The sequence below is a fragment of the Oncorhynchus gorbuscha genome, unplaced genomic scaffold (assembly GCF_021184085.1).
Source record: "Oncorhynchus gorbuscha isolate QuinsamMale2020 ecotype Even-year unplaced genomic scaffold, OgorEven_v1.0 Un_scaffold_1384, whole genome shotgun sequence".
Taxonomy (NCBI): domain Eukaryota; kingdom Metazoa; phylum Chordata; class Actinopteri; order Salmoniformes; family Salmonidae; genus Oncorhynchus; species Oncorhynchus gorbuscha.
This window is the reverse complement of record NW_025746177.1, coordinates 93,666-118,032: the sequence shown is the minus strand read 5'-3', so window position 1 is coordinate 118,032 and position 24,367 is coordinate 93,666. Positions and strand designations below refer to the sequence as shown.

Below are 24,367 nucleotides of genomic sequence, written 5' to 3'. Positions count from 1 at the left end.
CACTTCCCCTTCTCCTCCTTCCCCTTCTTCTCCTCCTTCTATTTCCCCTTCACCTTCTCTCTCCTCCTGTTCTTTCTCCCACCCCTCCCCCTCCTCCTCTTTCCCCTTCGCTCTCCCTTCTCCTCCTCCTTCTATTTCCCCTTCACCTTCTCTCTCCTCCTGTTCTTCCTCCTTCACTTCCCCTTCTCCTCCTTCCCCTCCTCCTTCTCCTTCTTCTCCTCCTTCTATTTCCCCTTCACCTTCTCTCTCCTCCTGTTCTTTCTCCCAACCCTCCCCCCTCCTCCTCTTTCCCCTTCGCTCTCCCTTCTCCTCCTCCTTCTATTTCCCCTTCACCTTCTCTCTCCTCCTGTTCTTCCTCCTTCACTTCCCCTTCTCCTCCTTCCCCTCCTCCTTCTCCTTCCCCTCCTCCTTCTATTTCCCCTTCACCTTCTCTCTCCCCCTGTTCTTTCTCCTTCCCCTCCCCCTCCTCCTCATTCCCCTTTGCTCTCCCTTCTCCTCCTCCTTCACTCTCCCTTCTGCTTCTCTTTCCCCTCCTTCTCCTTGTCCTTCTCCTCAGCTCCTACACCAGGATGTGGGTCCAGGCCCATGGAGCCTTGGAGGACCTCCTGGTGGATGAGCACCCTCCCACTGCCCCTCGGCCGCTGAAGGACCGGCTGCAGGTCTTCCAGGGCCTGGCCACCTTCTACCTGAAGTACCTGCAGATCTTCCGCAGCCTGGAGGCTGTCTACGACCAGATAGTTCACCCCCAGAAGAGACGCATGGTCAGGCACGTGTTGGACGGCGTGATGGGTAGAATCCTGGAGCTCAAGAACGAGATGGTGGAGCTGGAGTTCTCAGAGTTCCACTACTTTGATGATGTGCTGCAGGACCTCAAGCTGACACCTGTGAGTCAGTGGTACTGTACCGGGGACTGAGTGATAGGACGTGAAGGGGGAATGAGGAAAAGGAGTTTCTGTATCCTGACAGTCATTTTCAAAGTATTTGGAACTCACCCCTTTGACTCAGAGATTCTACCTTTTGAATCACACACAACAACAGAGCAATATTTATGCAATATTATATTTTGCAGGAGGACCTGGAGGTGCCCATCCCTCAGTATTTTGTGAGAGAGAAGATGCGTGTGCTGCGGGACAGAGAGAAGATGCTGGCTCATGTCATGGCTAAAGGGGGACACATTGAACAGGTTGAGCAGGTTAGAGAAACACACTATCAGACTCCCTTATGCAAGAAATTATAACAATTGTTACCATGAAATTCATTAAAATAAATACGGTTAACCTCAGTCGAGATATATAGTGTGGATGTAGAATAAAATATTAAACTTAAACATTACTATAGTCTCACACAGCAGATGCTTCCTCCCCAAGTTGTATGCCTGGGGAGAAGGTTAACATTACTCTAGTCTCACACAGCAGATGCTTCTTCCCCAAGTTGTATGCCTGGGGAGGAGGTTAACATTACTCTAGTCTCACACAGCAGATGCTTCTTCCCCAAGTTGTATGCCTGGGGAGGAGGTTAACATTACTCTAGTCTCACACAGCAGATGCTTCTTCCCCAAGTTGTATGCCTGGGGAGGAGGTTAACATTACTCTAGTCTCACACAGCAGATGCTTCTTCCCCAAGTTGTATGCCTGGGGAGGAGAATAACATTACTCTAGTCTCACACAGCAGATGCTTCTTCCCCAAGTTGTATGCCTGGGGAGGAGGTTAACATTACTCTAGTCTCACACAGCAGATGCTTCTTCCCAAGTTGTATGCCTGGGGAGAGGTTAACATTACTCTAGTCTCACACAGCAGATGCTTCTTCCCCAGTGCTTCTTCTCTCAAGTATGCCTGGGGAGGAGGTTAACATTACTCTAGTCTCACACAGCAGATGCTTCTTCCCCAAGTTGTATGCCTGGGGAGGAGGTTAACATTACTCTAGTCTCACACAGCAGATGCTTCTTCCCCAAGTTGTATGCCTGGGGAGGAGGTTAACATTACTCTAGTCTCACACAGCAGATGCTTCTTCCCCAAGTTGTATGCCTGGGGAGGAGGTTAACATTACTCTAGTCTCACACAGCAGATGCTTCTTCCCCAAGTTGTATGCCTGGGGAGGAGGTTAACATTACTCTAGTCTCACACAGCAGATGCTTCTTCTCCAAGTTGTATGCCTGGGGAGGAGGTTAACATTACTCTAGTCTCACACAACAGATGCTTCTTGTATGCCCGGGGAGGAGGTTAACATTACTCTAGTCTCACACAGCAGATGCTTCTTCCCCAAGTTGTATGCCTGGGGAGGAGGTTAACATTACTCTAGTCTCACACAGCAGATGCTTCTTCCCCAAGTTGTATGCCTGGGGAGGAGGTTAACATTACTCTAGTCTCACACAGCAGATGCTTCTTCCCCAAGTTGTATGCCTGGGGAGGAGGTTAACATTACTCTAGTCTCACACAGCAGATGCTTCTTCCCCAAGTTGTATGCCTGGGGAGGAGGTTAACATTACTCTAGTCTCACACAGCAGATGCTTCTTCCCCAAGTTGTATGCCTGGGGAGGAGGTTAACATTACTCTAGTCTCACACAGCAGATGCTTCTTCCCATTACTCTAAGTTGTATGCCTGGGGAGGAGGTTAACATTACTCTAGTCTCACACAGCAGATGCTTCTTCCCCAAGTTGTATGCCTGGGGAGGAGGTTAACATTACTCTAGTCTCACACAGCAGATGCTTCTTCCCCAAGTTGTATGCCTGGGGAGGAGGTTAACATTACTCTAGTCTCACACAGCAGATGCTTCTTCCCCAAGTTGTATGCCTGGGGAGGAGGTTAACATTACTCTAGTCTCACACAGCAGATGCTTCTTCCCCAAGTTGTATGCCTGGGGAGGAGGTTAACATTACTCTAGTCTCACACAGATGCAGATGCTTCTCTCCCAGCAGATGCTTGTATGCCTGGGGAGGAGGTTAACATTACTCTAGTCTCACACAGCAGATGCTTCTTGTATGCCTGGGGAGGAGGTTAACATTACTCTAGTCTCACACAGCAGATGCTTCTTGTATGCCTGGGGAGGAGGTTAACATTACTCTAGTCTCACACAGCAGATGCTTCTTGTATGCCTGGGGAGGAGGTTAACATTACTCTCACAGTGTTGAGGTCCTGTCCCTCTTATGTCTATACTGCTGTCTGTGTCAGGAGGTGTCGGTTCAGACCATGTGTCTGGAGGAAGCTGTTCGGGTCCTTCAGGTTTGTGAGCGGGCACGGCAGGGTCGGCTCAGGCATCTCTTCATGAAGGAGATACGGCAGGCTGAGGAAGAAGGGAGCCAGGCCACGAGCCAAACACCCATCAGCACCCTGGACCCCGACCAGGCTGCCACATGCATTCAGAAGGTAAGGAGTGTAGTATACTTATTGTTTCAATTTGTAAGTCGCTCTGGATAAGAGCGTCTGCTAAATGACTTAAATGTAAATGTAAATGTTTCGTTTCTCATATGTTGTCCGCAAACTTTACTTTCAATACCAGGCCAACATTTCCAATTGCTGTTGAACAGTACTGACTGATGTTTTAATACGAGTGAACCACTAAAGACACAGCCAACAGTCAGGGAAGCTGATTAACTGGGTTAAAGTAACTGTCCAGTGTTTCCAGATTTTTATGAAATATTACTTATAGTTAATTACAACATGAGTGAAATAGTTTTCCTTTTTCATTTATTAAGTATGTTAAAACGCAGCTTTTCTGTGTTGGAATGGTGTGGGCGTTAAAAATATGAATGCAAATAGACCACTGATTGGCCAGCTCATCCTCAGGATGATGACATCATCCTCTAGAACAAAATAATAAGCATTTTTGAAATGGTCTGTTTGAGATACAAGTTTGAGTTGTTGTTGTTTTTTTAAAGTGTTTTTTTCCAGAGGGTTGTAGTTCATCCCACTCTCTCTAGTCAGAGGGTTGTAGTTCATCCCACTCTCTCTAGTCAGAGGGTTGTAGTTCATCCCACTCTCTCTAGTCAGGGTTGTAGTTCATCCCACTCTCTCTAGGTTGTAGTTCATCCCACTCTCTCTAGTCAGAGGGTTGTAGTTCATCCCACTGTCTCTAGTCAGAGGGTTGTAGTTCATCCCACTCTCTCTAGTCAGAGGGTTGTAGTTCATCCCACTCTCTCTAGTCAGAGGGTTGTAGTTCATCCCACTCTCTCTAGTCAGAGGGTTGTAGTTCATCCCACTCTCAGAGGGTAGTCAGAGGGTTTCATAGTCAGTCAGAGGTTGTAGTTCATCCCACTGTCTCTAGTCAGAGGGTTGTAGTTCATCCCACTCTCTCTAGTCAGAGGGTTGTAGTTCATCCCACTCTCTCTAGTCAGAGGGTTGTAGTTCATCCCACTCTCTCTAGTCAGAGGGTTGTAGTTCATCCCACTGTCTCTAGTCAGAGGGTTGTAGTTCATCCCACTCTCTCTAGTCAGAGGGTTGTAGTTCATCCCACTGTCTCTAGTCAGAGGGTTGTAGTTCATCCCACTGTCTCTAGTCAGAGGGTTGTAGTTCATCCCACTCTCTCTAGTCAGAGGGTTGTAGTTCATCCCACTCTCTCTAGTCAGAGGGTTGTAGTTCATCCCACTCTCTCTAGTCAGAGGGTTGTAGTTCATCCCACTCTCTCTAGTCAGAGGGTTGTAGTTCATCCCACAGAGGGTTGTAGTTCATCTCTAGTCAGAGGGTTGTAGTTCATCCCACTCTCTCTAGTCAGAGGGTTGTAGTTCATCCCACTCTCTCTAGTCAGAGGGTTGTAGTTCATCCCACTGTCTCTAGTCAGAGGGTTGTAGTTCATCCCACTCTCTCTAGTCAGAGGGTTGTAGTTCATCCCACTCTCTCTTGTCATCCCACTCTCTCTAGTCAGAGGTTGTAGTTCATCCCACTCTCTCTAGTCAGAGGGTTGTAGTTCATCCCACTCTCTCTAGTCAGAGGGTTGTAGTTCATCCCACTCTCTCTAGTCAGAGGGTTGTAGTTCATCCCACTCTCTCAGAGGGTTGTAGTCATCCCACTCTCTCTAGTCAGGGTTGTAGTTCATCCCACTCTCTCTAGTCAGAGGGTTGTAGTTCATCCCACTCATCCCACTCTCTAGTCAGAGGGTTGTAGTTCATCCCACTGTCTCTAGTCAGAGGGTTGTAGTTCATCCCACTCTCTCTAGTCAGAGGGTTGTAGTTCATCCCACTCTCTCTAGTCAGAGGGTTGTAGTTCATCCCACTCTCTCTAGTCAGAGGGTTGTAGTTCATCCCACTCTCTCTAGTCAGAGGGTTGTAGCATCCCACTCTCTCTAGTCAGAGGGTTGTTGTCAGTTCATCCCACTCTCTCTAGTCAAAGGGTTGTAGTTCATCCCACTCTCTCTAGTCAGAGGGTTGTAGTTCATCCCACTCTCTCTAGTCAGAGGGTTGTAGTTCATCCCACTCTCTCTAGTCAGAGGGTTGTAGTTCATCCCACTCTCTCTAGTCAGAGGGTTGTAGTTCATCCCACTCTCTCTAGTCAGAGGGTTGTAGTTCATCCCACTCTCTCTAGTCAGAGGGTTGTAGTTCATCCCACTCTCTCTAGTCAGAGGTTTGTAGTTCATCCCACTCTCTCTAGTCAAAGCCAAACCACCTCTTGATGAATTGCTCAAAGATGGGTAACAGAATACCATCTGTATAAAACTCTGCTAGACACTTGGACTGAGTCCAAGTCCAGATCGATGGCTGCTTTTACTTTGTATGGAGACATGGGTCCAAGTGATATAGTTTTCTGCCTGCTTTGCAAAAAGGCACAAGAACTCCATCTCAACAATGTTATCTCAATGTCACCTCTCTGTTGTTGGTTGGTTCAGAACCAGAGAACCACCTCGATGTTCTCATACAGACACCCAGCTGTCAAAACGCAGGGTCATCACATTACATGATCAGCAAGGTCATGGAAACAAACACCTAAAATTCAGACTCCCTTTCAGTTCCCCCCACCATTCTCTCTCATCGGCCCAAGTGTAAACCATCTCTGGCCTAACAAAGCCACTGGGCACATTGCTTTCACGGAGGAATCGGGTGTGTAGATATTTTATGGAGAGGTTGGATCATGTATCGGTATAATAATGTGTCATGGCTGAGGTCGTGACAAGTGGTTCTGTTGACCTGACCTGTTAGGGTTCATGTTCAGGTCAGAGCGCTGGGTCAATGTTAATCCCTGTCTTGCACAAGGGACGGTATCGATCAAACACTGTTAGACAAACCTGACTTTGTAAGCAGCACCTTGGTAGAACAGGACACTACTTTTATATCAGATGACACCACCACTGTGACTGATACATAGAGGCTCATTCCTCCCTGCAGTAGAGTTACATTCCTCGTGGGGGGAGATATCATTGTAGCAGACCAGACAAAGAGAGGGGTCTCTTCTACGGGGGGGGGCAGGTGTTATCATGAGTAGCGTCGGTCTCCTGGATGTTAGCCGCCTGCCAGCCCCCGGGTCCTGAGTGTTTGGCATTTGTCAGGCTCTGCTCAGCTCTCAGCTGTTCATGCAATGCAGTATGGGCATGCTGGTTATAAAATCCCCTTTTGTCTGTCCCCTTGTGTTGTGTTCTACTTGTCTTGTTTTATGTTCTATGTGTGTCTTGTTTTGGGTTCTAGGTATGTATTTTTGTGTTCTAGGTGTCCTGTTTTTCTGGTGTGTTCTAGGTGTCCTGTGTTGTGTCCTAGCTGCCCTGTTGTTCTGGTGTATGTTCCAGGTGTCCTGTGTTGTGTCCTAGCTGTCCTGTTGTTTTGGTATGTTCCAGGTGTCCTGTGTTGTGTCCTAGCTGTTCTGTTGTTCCAGGTGTCCTGTGTTGTGTCCTAGCTGTCCTGTTGTTTTGGTATGTTCCAGGTGTCCTGTGTTGTGTCCTAGCTGTTGTTGTTCTGGTATGTTCCAGGTGTCCTGTGTTGTGTCCTAGCTGTTCTGTTGTTCTGGTATGTTCCAGGTGTCCTGTGTTGTGTCCTAGCTGTCCTGTTGTTCTGGTATGTTCCAGGTGTCCTGTGTTGTGTCCTAGCTGTCCTGTTGTTCTGGTATGTTCCAGGTGTCCTGTGTTGTGTCCTAGCTGTCCTGTTGTTCTGGTATGTTCCAGGTGTCCTGTGTTGTGTCCTAGCTGTCCCTGTTGTTCTGGTATGTTCTAGGTGTCCTGTGTTGTGTCCTAGCTGTTCTGTTGTTCTGTTATGTTCCAGGTGTCCTGTGTTGTGTCCTAGCTGTCCTGTTGTTCTGGTATGTTCCAGGTTTGGCGGGGCTACAGTCAGAGGAAGAGGACCAGGAGAGAACGGCTGGAGGAGATGATATTTCTGGGAATGGTGGGTGTACTTGTTCACTGTTCCCTCTACCAGGACTGTGTTGGGTAACAAAGGGGCAGGGTTACTCTGAGTCAATAAACACAGGCACGTCTGTATTGGGAAGGTCAGCCAATCAGTACCAGTGGTGATAACCAGACAAGCCTTGGTGCCATGGTAACTATGTTTGTCTTCCATTTGTGCTAAGTCAGTCAGTCAGTCAGCTGTCTCTGTCTCTGTCTCTGTCTCTCTCTAAGGGGCTTTATTGGCATGGGAAACATTGCCTAAGCAAGTGAAATAAACATTAAAACAGTAAACATTACATTCACAAAAGTTACAAAAGAATAAAGACATTTCAAATGTGATATTATGTCTATATACATTGTTGTAACAATGTGCAAATAGTGTGCAAATAAATGGTGTTGTTCTTCACTGGTTGCCCTTTTCTTGTGGCAACAGGTCACAAATCTTGCTGCTGTGATTGAATTGGATTTGGATTCAATTTCTTTGTGGATCTGTGTAATCTGAGGGAAAATATGTGTCTCTAATATGGTCATACATTTGGCAGGAGGTTAGGAAGTGCTGCTCAGTTTCCACCTCATTTTGTGGGCAGTGTGCACATAGCCTGTCTTCTCTTGTTAGCCAGGTCTGCCTATGACTACCTTTCTCAATAGCAAGGCTATGCTCACTGAGTCTGTACTTAGTCAAAGCTTTCCTTAAATTTGGGTCAGTCACAGTGATCAGGTTTTCTGCCACTGTTAATTCTTTGCAATGTGTCAAGTAATTATCTTTTTGTTTTCTCATGACATGGTTGGGTCTAATTGTGTTGCTGTCCTGGGGCTCTGTGGGGTCTGTTTGTGTTTGTGAACAGAGCCCCAGGACCAGCTTGCTTAGGGGGCTCTTCTCCAGGTTCATCTGTCTGTAGGTGATGGCTTTGTTATGGGAGGTTTGGGAATTGTTTCCTTTTAGGTGGTTGTAGAAAATCTTTCTGGATTTTGATAATTAGTGGGTATCGGCCCAATTCTGCTCTGCATGCATTATATGGTGTTTTACGTTGTACACTGGGGATATTTTTGCAGAATTCTGCATGCGGAGTCTCAATTTGGTGTTTGTCCCATTTTGTGAATTCTTGGTTGGTGAGCGGACCCCAGACCTCACAACCATAAAGGGCAATGGGCTCTATGACTGATTCAAGTATTTTTAGCCAGATCCTAATTGGTATGTCAAATTTTATGCTCCTTTTGATAGTCCTTGTCTCTCAGATTGTTCACAGCTTTGTGGAAGTTACCTGTGGCGCTGATGTTTAGGCCAAGGTATGTATCATTTTTTGTGTGCTCTAGGGCAAAGGTGTCTAGATGTAATTTGTATTTGTGGTCCTGGCGACTGGACCTTTTTTGGAACACCATTATTTTGTTCTTACTGAGATTTACTGTCAGGGCCCAGGTCTGGCAGAATATGTGCAGAAGATCTAGGAGCTGCTGTAGGCCCTCCTTGGTCAGAGACAGAAACACCAGATCATCAGCAAACAGTAGACATTTGACTTCAGATTCTAGTAGGTGAGGCCGGGTGCTGCAGACTGTTCTAGTGCCCTCGCCAATTCGTTGATAGATATGTTGAAGAGGGTGGGGCTTAAGCTGCCTCCCTGCCTCACCCCATTAATCTCTATAGCTGTGTCTGGTCCTCCCTGGTCCTCAGGTCCTTCCAGAGCAGCAGCAGCAGAGGCCCAGTGTGGCCCAGCTGAAGGCCCAGCAGGTGGAGACGACTCGCAGGCTGGTCCAGGAGGAGAATGAGGCTGAGTACCAGAGGGCCCTGGTCAGCATCAAGGAATCTGTGCGTGCCGTGGATGGCCCTGACCTACGGGAAACCCTGCAGGAGCAGATCAGACAGTGGTTTATCGAGTGCCGGTGAGACAGGCGGGCAACGGGGAAGTCTGTCTTCTTTCACAGTAGCTGTTTCTTTTCTGTGTTATCTTCTCTCTCTGCCCAAACTAACTCCTGCCTCTTTCACTGCCATGTCTCTGAGGTTATCACACCCATAGACTCTTCCTGGCTCCTGCCAAACCCTTCACCACCAGTATGTATCTATCCCTGTTCGTGTCATGAGGAGGAGGTTGGAATGGAAAAGGGGAGGGGGAGGACAAGAGCAAAAACAGAGTGTTAGTGTGAGGCCTAATGGCTGTTAGGTGCAGGATATGGCCGGAGGAATGGAGTCACAGTCAGTGGCTAGGTGTGTCTTCCCTCTATGTGTGTGTGTCTTCCCTCTATGTGTGTCTTCCCTCTATGTGTGTCTTCCCTCTATGTGTGTCCTCCCTCTATGCGTGTCTTCCCTCTATGTGTGTCCTCCCTCTATGTGTGTCTTCCCTCTATGTGTGTCTTCCCTCTATGTGTGTCTTCCCTCTATGTGTGTCTTCCCTCTATGTGTGTCTTCCCTCTATGTGTGTCTTCCCTCTATGTGTGTCTTCCCTCTATGTGTGTCTTCCCTCTATGTGTGTCTTCCCTCTATGTGTGTCTTCCCTCTATGTGTGTGTGTCTTCCCTCTATGTGTGTCTTCTCTCTGTGTGTCTTCCCCTCTGTGTGTGTCTTCCCTCTATGTGTGTCTTCCCTCTATGTGTGTCTTCCCTCTCTTCCCTCTATGTGTGTCTTCCCTCTATGTCTTCCCTCTATCTGTGTCTTCCCTCTATCTGTCTCTTCCCTCTGTGTGTGTCTTCCCTCTATGTGTGTCTTCCCTCTATGTGTGTCTTCCCTCTATGTGTGTCTTCCCTCTATGTGTGTCTTCCCTCTATGTGTGTCTTCCCTCTATGTGTGTCTTCCCTCTATGCGTGTCTTCCCTCTATGTGTGTGTGTCTTCCCTCTGTGTGTGTCTTCCCTCTATGTGTGTCTTCCCTCTATGTGTGTGTGTCTTCCCTCTGTGTGTGTCTTCCCTCTATGTGTGTCTTCCCTCTATGTGTGTCTTCCCTCTATGTGTGTCTTCCCTCTATGCGTGTCTTCCCTCTATGTGTGTCTTCCCTCTATGTGTGTCTTCCCTCTATGTGTGTCTTCCCTCTATGTGTGTCTTCCCTCTATGTGTGTCTTCCCTCTATCTGTGTCTTCCCTCTATGTGTGTCTTCCCTCTATGTGTGTGTCTTCCCTCTGTGTGTGTCTTCCCTCTATGTGTGTCTTCCCTCTATGTGTGTCTTCCCTCTATGTGTGTCTTCCCTCTATGTGTGTCTTCCCTCTATGTGTGTCTTCCCTCTATGTGTGTCTTCCCTCTATGTGTGTCTTCCCTCTATGTGTGTCTTCCCTCTATGTGTGTCTTCCCTCTATGTGTGTCTTCCCTCTGTGTGTCTTCCCTCTATGTGTGTCTTCCCTCTGTGTGTCTTCCCTCTATGTGTGTGTGTCTTCCCTCTATGTGTGTGTGTCTTCCCTCTATGTGTGTCTTCCCTCTATGTGTGTCTTCCCTCTATGTGTGTCTTCCCTCTATGTGTGTCTTCCCTCTATGCGTGTCTTCCCTCTATGTGTGTCTTCCCTCTATGTGTGTGTGTCTTCCCTCTATGTGTGTCTTCCCTCTATGTGTGTCTTCCCTCTATGTGTGTCTTCCCTCTATGTGTGTCTTCCCTCTATGTGTGTCTTCCCTCTATGTGTGTGTGTCTTCCCTCTATGTGTGTGTGTCTTCCCTCTATGTGTGTGTCTTCCCTCTATGTGTGTCTTCCCTCTATGTGTGTCTTCCCTCTGTGTGTGTCTTCCCTCTGTGTGTGTCTTCCCTCTATGTGTGTCTTCCCTCTATGTGTGTCTTCCCTCTGTGTGTGTCTTCCCTCTATGTGTGTTTTCTTCTATGTGTGTCTTCCCTCTATGTGTGTCTTCCCTCTATGCGTGTCTTCCCTCTATGTGTGTCTTCCCTCTATGTGTGTGTTCTCTATCTTCCCTCTATGTGTGTCTTCCCTCTATGTGTGTCTTCCCTCTATGTGTGTCTTCCCTCTATGTGTGTCTTCCCTCTATGTGTGTCTTCCCTCTATGTGTGTCTTCCCTCTATGTGTGTCTTCCCTCTGTGTGTGTCTTCCCTCTATGTGTGTCTTCCCTCTATGTGTGTCTTCCCTCTATGTGTGTCTTCCCTCTTCCCTCTATGTGTGTCTTCCCTCTATGTGTGTCTTCCCTCCATGTGTGTCTTCCCTCTATGTGTGTCTTCCCTCTATGTGTGTCTTCCCTCTATGTGTGTCTTCCCTCTATGTGTGTCTTCCCTCTATGTGTGTCTTCCCTCTATGTGTGTCTTCCCTCTGTGTGTGTCTTCCCTCTGTGTGTGTCTTCCCTCTATGTGTGTCTTCCCTCTGTGTGTCTTCCCTCTATGTGTGTGTGTCTTTCCTCTATGTGTGTCTTCCCTCTGTGTGTGTCTTCCCTCCATGTGTGTGTGTCTTCCTTCTATGTGTGTGTGTCTTCCCCTCCATGCTAGCTGCCTATTAGTGAATTCCAGGGTGATTTATGGTTGGCCAGCGGTGGGTGCTGCCTGCATACCCAGTAGAGCAGGAACAATGGACATAAGTCATCCAGGCTGGAGAGCCCTGGGGAGTGAACAGAGAGAGAACAGCTCCCATGGGGACGAAGCAATGACCCACAATGGCCCTGGCCTCCACATTCAGCCCCAGTCTGCATCCCAAAAGGCACCCTATTCCCTAAATAGTGTACTACATTTGACCAGAGCCCTATGGGCCCATTTGGGACGCATCCCCAGTGTCTCAGGCTCCAGCCTGGCCTCCACGGCCCTGCCCTCTGCTGTGACCTCGGCTGAGCTGCTGACAACATTATACGCAGCGTGACGGATGGATGAGGTGGTCACACCCTCCAGGGTAGTCTAAACTCTAAACCCTGTCGGTACAGTACAGCTTCCTCAACCTGTCTGATGAGAATCTAAACCCTGTTGGTACAGCTTCCTCAACCTGTCTGATGAGAATCTAAACCCTGTCGGTACAGCTTCCTCAACCTGTCTCATGAGAATCTAAACCTGTCGGTACAGCTTCCTCAACCTGTCTGATGAGAATCTAAACCCTGTCGGTACAGCTTCCTCAACCTGTCTGATGAGAATCTAAACCCTGTCGGCACAGTACAGCTTCCTCAACCTGTCTGATGAGAATCTAAACCCTGTCGGTACAGCTTCCTCAACCTGTCTGATGAGAATCTAAACCCTGTCGGTACAGCTTCCTCAACCTGTCTGATGAGAATCTAAACCCTGTCGGTACAGCTTCCTCAACCTGTCTGATGAGAATCTAAACCCTGTCGGTACAGCTTCCTCAACCTGTCTGATGAGAATCTAAACCCTGTCGGCACAGTACAGCTTCCTCAACCTGTCTGATGAGAATCTAAACCCTGTCGGTACAGCTTCCTCAACCTGTCTGATGAGAATCTAAACCCTGTCGGTACAGCTTCCTCAACCTGTCTGATGAGAATCTAAACCCTGTCGGTACAGCGTCCTCAACCTGTCTGATGAGAATCTAAACCCTGTCGGTTCGGCTTCCTCAACCTGTCTGATGAGAACACAAACATTTTGAGGCCAAGAGGAGAGGACCAGATTTGAAGGAAGTTGGAAGCTAAACGTTGGTTCACAGGGTTGCTCTAAGATTTAGGATAATGAGAGCTGGAAGGGAAGTGAGGGATACATAGTTTGGCGTTCCAAAGAGCAATTCCTGGTCGGTGATTATTTTCTCTCCACATTGAGATAACTGCTCCATGACATGAACCACCCCTAATTAGTGGAAGTATCTGAGGCATTTAGTAAACCATTAGGAGGGTCTGCCCTCTGGTGACCTTGTTGGAGGTCTGCCATCTGACTCTCAGTGTGACATAGTACAATTCATCAAGAATGATACATCTGTAATGATCATTTAAGAACAGGAAGTATCTCAGATTGCGCTGTTAAAACATGCTATTTATTGTAGAGATGCCACTGGAAAGTTTCCTGACTTCCCCAATGCTGAGGATGGGGGATCAACAGCCATATTTACACAGAAGACACCTGACCAGGTAGACTAATGACCCATGGTCCTCATCTAACCTACAGACAGTTAACAAACACTCCATTTCCTTTTCTATGCTCATCTCATGTCTGTTCCTGATAGGTCGCTGCAGAATTAGCAGCGAAAGAGGAAGAGAAGGAGAAGAAGAGGAAAGACAACGTAAATAAAGATAAGAAGGGTGGGAAGGACCGCAAGGATCAGAAGAAAGACAAGAAGCGGAGAAGCAAACAGAAGAAAGGAGGAAAAGAAGAAGGAGAGGTGGGCTCAGACAAGGCTTGGCCAATAGTGGCTCATGTTATTAAACAGACAAGGCTTGGCCAATAGTGGCTCATGTTATTAAACAGACAAGGCTTGGCCAATAGTGGCTCATGTTATTAAACAGACAAGGCTTGGCCAATAGTGGCTCATGTTATTAAACAGACAAGGCTTGGCCAATAGTGGCTCATGTTATTAAACAGACAAGGCTTGGCCAATAGTGGCTCATGTTATTAAACAGACAAGGCTTGGCCAATAGTGGCTCATGTTATTAAACAGACAAGGCTTGGCCAATAGTGGCTCATGTTATTAAACAGACAAGGCTTGGCCAATAGTGGCTCATGTTATTAAACAGACAAGGCTTGGCCAATAGTGGCTCATGTTATTAAACAGACAAGGCTTGGCCAATAGTGGCTCATGTTATTAAACAGACAAGGCTTGGCCAATAGTGGCTCATGTTATTAAACAGACAAGGCTTGGCCAATAGTGGCTCATGTTATTAAACAGACAAGGCTTGGCCAATAGTGGCTCATGTTATTAAACAGACAAGGCTTGGCTCATGTTATTAAACAGACAAGGCTTGGCCAATAGTGGCTCATGTTATTAAACAGACAAGGCTTGGCCAATAGTGGCTCATGTTATTAAACAGACAAGGCTTATTAAAACAGACAAGGCTTGGCCAATAGTGGCTCATGTTATTAAACAGACAAGGCTTGGCCAATAGTGGCTCATGTTATTAAACAGACAAGGCTTGGCCAATAGTGGCTCATGTTATTAAACAGACAAGGCTTGGCCAATAGTGGCTCATGTTATTAAACAGACAAGGCTTGACCAATAGTGGCTCATGTTATTAAACAGACAAGGCTTGAATAGTGGCTCATGTTATTAAACAGACAAGGCTGGCTCATGTTATTAAACAGACAAGGCTTGGCCAATAGTGGCTCATGTTATTAAACAGACAAGGCTTGACCAATAGTGGCTCATGTTATTAAACAGACAAGGCTTGGCCAATAGTGGCTCATGTTATTAAACAGACAAGGCTTATTAAATTAAACAGACAAGGCTTGACCAATAGTGGCTCATGTTATTAAACAGACAAGGCTTGGCCAATAGTGGCTCATGTTATTAAACAGACAAGGCTTGGCCAATAGTGGCTCATGTTATTAAACAGACAAGGCTTGGCCAATAGTGGCTCATGTTATTAAACAGACAAGGCTTGGCCAATAGTGGCTCATGTTATTAAACAGACAAGGCTTGGCCAATAGTGGCTCATGTTATTAAACAGACAAGGCTTGGCCAATAGTGGCTCATGTTATTAAACAGACAAGGCTTGGCCAATAGTGGCTCATGTTATTAAACAGACAAGGCTTGGCCAATAGTGGCTCATGTTATTAAACAGACAAGGCTTGGCCAATAGTGGCTCATGTTATTAAACAGACAAGGCTTGGCCAATAGTGGCTCATGTTATTAAACAGACAAGGCTTGGCCAATAGTGGCTCATGGTATTAAACAGACAAGGCTTGGCCAATAGTGGCTCATGGTATTAAACAGACAAGGCTTGGCCAATAGTGGCTCATGTTATTAAACAGACAAGGCTTGGCCAATAGTGGCTCATGTTATTAAACAGACAAGGCTTGGCCAATAGTGGCTCATGTTATTAAACAGACAAGGCTTGGCCAATAGTGGCTCATGTTATTAAACAGACAAGGCTTGGCCAATAGTGGCTCATGGTATTAAACAGACAAGGCTTGATGGCCAATAGTGGCTCATGCTATTAAACAGACAAGGCTTGATGGCCAATAGTGGCTCATGCTATTAAACAGACAAGGCTTGATGGCCAATAGTAGCTTCAGAATTGCTTTACCCAGGCTTTTGATAAGAAGAGCTCAGTTTATTCTCTTCCCCTGAAACATAACTGATCTGAGTCTGGTCTTAATGCCATTCTTAAAACAAAGTGAAACACCCAAAACCTTCAGAAGACCACAGAGTCTCCAAGTCAAACCAGTAGACAGAAAGTGTAAGTGATGGGCAATAATCTTCAGTCGTGTGCTTTTCCTCTTAAGCGAATTGAAGTATGTGCTGTGTTGCAGCCTCTCTCCACCTGTTTTCCTCATGAAGGCCCAATCCCACTGGACGTGCACAATTAAGACCATAAAATACACCTCCGCTACTAAATCAGAAGCTAAGCGGAAGAGCTTTGTCTTCTCAGATGATTGAGGGTGTGGTGGAACGAAAGAGATGTTTACTGCTGAAGACTGTGAAGACTGAGGAAATGGTTCTGATTTCAGTCAAGTGTTCCTCAAAATGGTTTGTTCAAGCCAAGGATTTAGTCCCAGTCCATATCCCCCTTGCATGAACATACCCAGTGGAACAACAATATGTCTCTCGTTGTCCTACATCAAGCCAATAAAACTAAGGGCTATATTCATTCTGTATCGCTGAAGCGTTACAGATTACGCAATATAAATGTAGAGGTCAATTCCGATTGAGATGACATGTGCAGCGTTTATGGTGAATCCAGGCTCAGCTAATGCTGGAACATGGCCTTTAAATTTAAATCTTTCTGTAACACTGTGTTTCCTGGATACGGATTGAATAGAGCATTAAGATTATTCATGACTATTTTGTTGAATGACTTCTCTATGACTTTAAATCTCTTATTGAAGTAGCTAATATGTGTTCCTGAACAGAATAGCAACAGCTATTGGACAAGGAGGTCACTTGTTTTCAATCAAAGTCTATTTGACTGGGTTTACCGTACAGTCCTGGACATCCGGTTACAGAGTTTGCTTGAATAGGGCTCTTAGAATAGCTGTGATAATGGTTGAGGGTGATAATGTAGGGTTAAAGCCAAAAGAACTGATAAGAGATGTTCAGGAGAACAGAGCTGAGCCTTGGCAGGGCTTCTCTCCTTTGTAGTTGGGAGTCACTTTAGCCTCTCAGACAGAATGGCACAGCGTTCTTCTGAGTGAGGTGTGTGATTAAACTAGCACTCTGCAGTCTGTCAGACTCTAAAAGCAGACTGACCGTCTCAGAGATAAAACCAATGGGTCTTAGTCTGTCACTCAGGCCTTTACCAGAGACGGATAGAGTTGAAAAGGGCATGATACTTCTCGTTTTACAGTAAGGCTAATCCTGTACACTGGGGACCTTACAATGTTCTAGAATCAGGATGATGTCATGACTAGTGGTTACCGTGCAACAGAAAGAGGATGACAGGTCCTCACTCATATTGTCTGGCTCTGATCCCACAGACTAGAATGGAAGCATTGTTCACGTAAAAACCAAGAAATGCCCCTTTAATTTGCTGTGGAGGAACATTTCACATCCACCTGACTACGTTGGAGACAGCTCACGAACCAGAGAAATAGCATGGCTAGAAGGGGACATCACTTTAGAGGTACCTAGAAGATTATTCCAGATGTGCCAGATGGTTGAACTCATCAAATAGACACTTCATCTCTATACTGCTTTCTATGACCGATACGTCTGTAACGGAGGTTAAGTTACACATTGACTCATGGTGGTGTGAACGGTTATATTTAAACCCTATGGTTGTGCCCTGGTTTGTTATTGGACTTCTATGAGACGTCCTTAACCTTGTCCTGAACAATCCTGAACAGTCCTACAAAGAGAAACAATGAAGTGTTGTCTATAGATCAACACTGGTTTACCAGGTCACTAAAACCCCCCAGTCTAAAGCACAATGATCGACATCAGTTCCTCACTACCTGATCCGTCTCTATTAAAACCCTGGTACGTTCTCACAGCCTTGAAACGCAACATCTGACATTCGGAACATTCCTGTCCTGGTCCTGGTCCTGGTTCTGGTCCTGGTCCTGGTCCTGGTTCTGGTCCTGGTTCTGGTCCATCCATAAGGACGCTTCCTGCCTCGCACCATGAGTGTCGTCATCCAACGTTGAAGCGTATTATGAAGCACTTAAGATTCCTACAATATTTTCCAATGGATTTCTCCTCTTCTGGGAGCCATTAAATGCTACTGGAGGAATGTATTAAAGAATGAGAGGGAACATAAAACATGCCATGTGTGAATAACTGATAGACCCCCTTTAAGAACCCCCCTCCCCCAGTCCACTCCCTACCTGTCTACAACTCTCCTCATTGAATGGAAGAGAAAGTGTGCGTGTGCATGCATGAGCACGTGTGTTTTCGTATGCGTGCATGTGTAAAGGGACTGGATGTTGATGTTGTACCCCTGACTATGCATTAAGACAACATCTAGTTCTGGAAGTCATCCACCCAGCATCTCTCCGTCTGCTACTGTTTATCCACATCATCAAAGTTAGCTCTGGATCTGACCTGGTGTCCCAGCATGGATAGTTCTGGATCTGACCTGGTGTCACAGCATAGTTAGTTCTGAATCTGACCTGGTGTCACAGCATGGATAGTTCTGGATCTGATCTGGTGTCACAGCATGGATAGTTCTGAATCTGATCTGGTGTCACAGCATGGATAGTTCTGAATCTGATCTGGTGTCACAGCATGGATAGTTCTGAATCTGACCTGGTGTCACAGCATGGATAGTTCTGGATCTGACCTGGTGTCACAGCATGGATAGTTCTGGATCTGATCTGGTGTCACAGCATGGATAGTTCTGGATCTGATCTGGTGTCACAGCATGGATAGTTCTGGATCTGACCTGGTGTCACAGCATGGATAGTTCTGGATCTGACCTACCTGGTGTCACAGCATAGTTAGTTCTGGATCTGACCTACCTGGTGTCACAGCATAATTAGTTCTGGATCTGACCTGGTGTCACAGCATAGCTAGTTCTGGATCTGACCTACCTGGTGTCACAGCATAGTTAGTTCTGGATCTGACCTGTTGTCACAGCATAGTTAGTTCTAGATCTGACCTGGTGTCACAGCATAGATAGTTCTGGATCTGACCTGGTGTCACAGCATAATTAGTTCTGGATCTGACCTGGTGTCACAGCATAGTTAGTTCTGGATCTGACCTGGTGTCACAGCATGGATAGTTCTGGATCTGACCTGGTGTCACAGCATGGATAGTTCTGGATCTGACCTGGTGTCACAGCATGGATAGTTCTGGATCTGATCTGGTGTCACAGCATGGATAGTTCTGGATCTGATCTGGTGTCACAGCATGGATAGTTCTGGATCTGACCTACCTGGTGTCACAGCATGGATAGTTCTGGATCTGACCTGGTGTCACAGCATGGATAGTTCTGGATCTGACCTACCTGGTGTCACAGCATAGATTAGTTCTGGATCTGATCTGGTGTCACAGCATAGCTAGTTCTGGATCTGACCTACCTGGTGTCACAGCATAGATAGTTCTGGATCTGACCTGTTGTCACAGCATAGTTAGTTCTGGATCTGACCTATTGTCACAGCATGGATAGTTCTGGATCTGACCTACCTGGTGTCACAGCATGGATAGTTCTGGATCTGACCTGGTGTCACAGCATAGTTAGTTCTGGATCTGACCTATTGTCACAGCATGGATAGTTCTGGATCTGACCTACCTGGTGTCACAGCATGGATAGTTCTGGATCTGACCTGGTGTCACAGCATGGATAGTTCTGGATCTGATTGGTGTCACAGCATGGATAGTTCTGGATCTGATCTTGTGTCACAGCATGGATAGTTCTGGATCTGACCTACCTGGTGTCACAGCATGGATAGTTCTGGATCTGACCTGGTGTCACAGCATGGATAGTTCTGGATCTGATCTGGTGTCACAGCATGGATAGTTCTGGATCTGATCTGGTGTCACAGCATGGATAGTTCTGGATCTGACCTACCTGGTGTCACAGCATGGATAGTTCTGGATCTGATCTGGCCTATTGTCACAGCATGGATAGTTCTGGATCTGACCTACCTGGTGTCACAGCATGGATAGTTCTGGATCTGATCTGGTGTCACAGCATAGATAGTTCTGGATCTGACCTGGTGTCACAGCATGGATAGTTCTGGATCTGATCTGGTGTCACAGCATGGATAGTTCTGGATCTGATCTGGTGTCACAGCATAGATAGTTCTGGATCTGATCTGGTGTCACAGCATAGATAGTTCTGGATCTGATCTGGTGTCACAGCATAGATAGTTCTGGATCTGATCTGGTGTCACAGCATAGATAGTTCTGGATCTGATCTGGTGTCACAGCATAGTTAGCTCTGGATCTGATCTGATCAGGTCATCTGTAGAGCAGCTTTGAACTCGATCCAAGTCATATGGAGTCTCTGAAAACCTCAACTCTCTCCACTAAATTAGCCATTGGCCACTGTTATTACCTTAAACTAGGGTGGCAGGGTAGCCTAGTGGTTAGCGTTTTGGACTAGTAATCGAAAGGTTGCAAGTTCGAATCCCTGAGCTGACAAGGTACAAACCGGTCGTCTCTGTCCCTGAACAAGGCAGTTAACCCACTGTTCCTAGGCTGTCATTGAAAATAAGAATTTGTTCTTAACCGACCTGCCTAGTTAAATTAAAAAACTAGGTGCTATTTCCTTTCTGCCTTGCTTCGATTTCATCTATCCTGAAAAACACAGGATTTTAAGGAAATAATACGGAATAGAACTAAAGCTTTAAAACCGTGTCCAGCTATAATACATGTAATTGATTCATTCATTTCTTGTCTCTTGAAGGAGGAGGAGAAGGGCTGGAAAATGCCCCCGAGCAACTTCCTCCCTACTGTTGTGGAGGGAAACAAAATGTACAAAGGTGAGTTAGAGAGTAGGTATGAGGACCATAGTAATGTATAAAGGTGAGTTAGAGAGTAGGTATGAGTAGGTATGAGGACCATAGTAATGTATAAAGGTGAGTAAGAGAGTAGGTATGAGGACCATAGTAATGTACAAAGGTGAGTTAGAGAGTAGGTATGAGGACCATAGTAATGTATAAAGGTGAGTTAGAGAGTAGGTATGAGAACCATAGTAATGTATAAAGGTGAGTTAGAGAGTAGGTATGAGGACCATAGAAATGTATAAAGGTGAGTTAGAGAGTAGGTATGAGGACCATAGTAATGTATAAAGGTGAGTTAGAGAGTAGGTATGAGGACCATAGTAATGTATAAAGGTGAGTTAGAGAGTAGGTATGAGGACCATAGTAATGTATAAAGGTGAGTTAGAGAGTAGGTATGAGGACCATAGTAATGTACAAAGGTGAGTTAGAGAGTAGGTATGAGGACCATAGTAATGTATAAAGGTGAGTTAGAGAGTAGGTATGAGGACCATAGTAATGTATAAAGGTGAGTTAGAGAGTAGGTATGAGGACCATAGTAATGTATAAAGGTGAGTTAGAGAGTAGGTATGAGGACCATAGTAATGTATAAAGGTGAGTTAGAGAGTAGGTATGAGGACCATAGTAATGTATAAGGTTGAGTTAGAGTAGGTATGAGGACCATAATAATGTATAAAGGTGAGTTAAGGTATGAGAACCATAGTAATGTATAAAGGTGAGTTAGAGAGTAGGTATGAGGACCATAGTAATGTATAAAGGTGAGTTAGAGAGTAGGTATGAGGACCATAGTAATGTATAAAGGTGAGTTAGAGAGTGAGTAGTAATGTATAAAGGTGAGTTAGGTATATGAGAACTATAGTAATGTATAAAGGTGAGTTAGAGAGTAGGTATGAGGACCATAGTAATGTATAAAGGTGAGTTAGAGAGTAGGTATGAGAACCATAGTAATGTATGAGGACCAAAGGTATAAATGTGAGTTAGAGAGTAGGTATGAGGACCATAGTAATGTATAAAGGTGAGTTAGAGAGTAGGTATGAGGACCATAGTAATGTATAAAGGTGAGTTAGAGAGTAGGTATGAGAACCATAGTAATGTATAAAGGTGAGTAAGCGAGTAGGTATGAGAACCATAGTAATGTACAAAGGTGAGTTAGAGAGTAGGTATGAGGACCATAGTAATGTATAAAGGTGAGTTAGAGAGTAGGTATGATGACCATAGTAATGTGGTGATAAGAGGCACAGCATTGCTAAAGGGTAGAGCTGATATTCACAGATCTGAAGTCTACCTTCCAGTGTTTCTCTCTGTGATGGTTAATGATGTCTCACTGAAGACAGCGGTGTATAGTGACAGGAGTCACGGCTTGAGAGGCTAGTCGTTTCTGAATCTTTACCATGGGCCTGTTGTCGGTGTTTTTTTTAATCAGTGTGGGACCACAAATCAATCTGATCACCTGACAGACTTCCTGTCTCCCATGGTGCCCTTGGCCCTTAACAAGGAAGTGATGCGTGCCGCCCAGACTCCTGTCTCTCAGTGACCCGTGGAGGGGCGTGTGTCCAACCCCCATATCTGTCTTTACGCAATGACTCAGTGAGGAGCAGTTGGACCTGGAGCCTCCAGATTGTTGTTTCAAGTCAACCACCCTGCTTCCTCCAAACCCAATGGAGATGGATGACTGACTTTGTTTTGGTGTTTTAGCTTTTCGCAGGTTTAGTCATTAGCCCTTTGACAGCTATCCCCTCTTCTGGTTAAGTCAGTTTGACTCTTTCCACATTTTGGCGACCAAGGGAGATTTCAACAGAATGTTGAGTACTGAAGTAATGGAGAAACAATGAAGAGAAATGACAGAAGCTGCTGCTTCCCTCCTGTTGCTGCCAGATTCAGGTCAAACATCCAGGAGTAACTCTCCATTAGAGCTCGTCTGGCTTCAATATTTTACTCCGTAAAGACTCAAACCCTTTCAACAACGTCTCAGCAGCCAGATGAAGCTTCTCGGTCCCGAGTAGGGAGGGATCTCTCTCTCACTCTCTGGAGGAGTCTGCATCTTCCGACCACATACATCCTGGGTCTCATCACTCCTTTCTCTTCCCTCTCCCTCCCTTCATTTAACTTATCTGACCCAGTCACCTGAGGTGGAAGGGTTCTAGGTGGAATGCTTCTCTGGGGGCAGCATGTGTTATTTGGCTTCTCGCAGGCGGTTCCCACTGCTGCACAAACACCCACAAGTCACTGAGGGAAATATGCGGATCAGTCACCACTGCTCTCCAGGCGTGGCTCAAAGGTCTACAGGGTTGGTGCCAGAACAACAAACATTATTCAGAGGAGAAATGGCCTGATTATTATATTACACAGGCTTATCCCCCAAAGCTGTGGGGAGTATTATGGATAGCACAGTAGTTTCATTTAAACGTCTAGGAACTCAATAGTTCCATTCTGAATTCCAGGCAGTTTAGTAGTTGAAACAGAATTGACTCCCTCTCTGATACAAAGTGACCAGTCAATATCTCGGCTCATTGAACGTTCATGGGCCTGTGATATCCTTGGATGAAAGGTAGGTGAATGAGGCTGAAGGGAAGTGAGTGAATAGTCGCTGTGTGTATATCTGTGCCACAGTGTCAAATTCAGCCCTTTCAAGCTGCTGCGCTACTTCCTAATCTACACAATGAGAGCATTAGAGTCAAATCACTGGGATATCCTGTTGACATCCCTATGGAGGACAAATATACAGCCTTCTCAGTGTTCCCAGCTTAATGAGATGTGTCATAACAATGCCTTCATTCAAAGATACCTACAGTCCAATATTAAACACACATTCAGAGCAGGTGACCCATGTGGGAATTCAATTGAAGCCACAACGTTGGTCTTGCCAGCACTGGTTTTACAAACTCCACTTTTTTGGGGACAGCTCAATGGTCTTTTGATCAGAATCATGGTCCAACCAACAGAACCAGCTGGAGAAATGAACATCTTACTTGTGTCTAACCCTAGTCTGTCAGTGACCGTAGAAGGTCTCTGCTCCACCTCTGCTCTGTGTCACCTTTAGTTCAGCATTGAGAGGGTAACAGAGGGTAACAGAACCTACAACCAATAGTCAGTCAGCAGCTGTAGAGTTGCAGGACGTAATTATATTCCCAGTCAAAAGTGTTCAATTCTCTCCTCGTTATGATTCACCTCAGAATGTCAACTGGTACAACACAGGGCTTTAGGTTACATTCCTGTTAGAAGCAACACACACACACAGACCTTTGAGATGTAATGAAGACCAGATGCTGGCCCAGCGCTTTACACCTCACCACCTGACCTCCACAACGTTTATAACGTTGTGTGTGTGTGTGTGTGTGTGTGTGTGTGTGTGTGTGTGTGTGTGTGTGTGTGTGTGTGTGTGTGTGTGTGTGTGTGTGTGTGTGTGTGTGTGTGTGTGTGTGTGTGTGTGTGTGTGTGTGTGTGTGTGTGTGTGTGTGTGTGTGTGTGTGTGTGTGTGTGTGTGTGTGTGTGTGTGTGTGTGTGTGTGTGTGTGTGCACTGTGTAGTGAGGTCAGCGGTTTCTACAAGGCCATAGAGCGGTGTTGCCTATATCAGGGGTCAGTCTCTCTTATTAGCCCAAACTCGCCCCGGTCTAAGGTAGCTGTAGGTTGACGGAGTCTAGACTCCAACATGAGAGGGGAGTGATTGATTTTGAGGTTTTTATTAGGAGTGACCTCTCCTCTTAGTGCAGTAATGGGGAAGGACAGGAACTAAAACACTGCAGCTGGTCCTCCTCCCTCTTCTCCCACTCTCTCTCCTCCCTGCCATCCTCCTCCCTCTCTCTCTCCTCCCTGTCTTCCCTCTCCCTCTCCTCCCTCTCCTACCTCTCCCTTTCTTATTCTCCTGTCTCTCGTCTCCTCCTCCCTCCCTCTCTTCTAATCCTTCTCCCTCCTCACTCCTTATCCCTCTTCTACTCCTCCCTCCCTCTCTTCATCTCCCTTAAACCTCAGCATTAAAGATCCTTAAACACAGTTTGTCATTAACATTAATAAAGAGCAGAATATAGCTCTTAAACCCATGTAAAACATCCAGCCTGTCAAAGGCCTGATTAAAAATAATAATAATAAATGTCAGGGCGCTTTGTAAACGGTGGTCCTGTCACATCAGCTCTGTTTTAT

At 46.0% G+C, this 24,367-nt stretch overlaps 1 protein-coding gene across 1 annotated transcript in view; it reads left to right on the top strand.

Moving 5' to 3' along the window:
• The window catches only part of iqca1 (IQ motif containing with AAA domain 1), a 64,190-nt gene that overhangs the window by 2,484 nt on the left and 37,339 nt on the right, over nt 1–24,367 (top strand). Inside the window, exons 2-9 of the mRNA XM_046337359.1 lie at nt 557–884; nt 1,070–1,192; nt 3,170–3,364; nt 7,225–7,296; nt 8,968–9,176; nt 13,175–13,259; nt 13,355–13,510; nt 20,136–20,211. Of these exons, the coding sequence (XP_046193315.1) occupies nt 557–884; nt 1,070–1,192; nt 3,170–3,364; nt 7,225–7,296; nt 8,968–9,176; nt 13,175–13,259; nt 13,355–13,510; nt 20,136–20,211 (1,244 nt within the window). The remainder of the gene's footprint in view (nt 1–556; nt 885–1,069; nt 1,193–3,169; nt 3,365–7,224; nt 7,297–8,967; nt 9,177–13,174; nt 13,260–13,354; nt 13,511–20,135; nt 20,212–24,367) is intronic.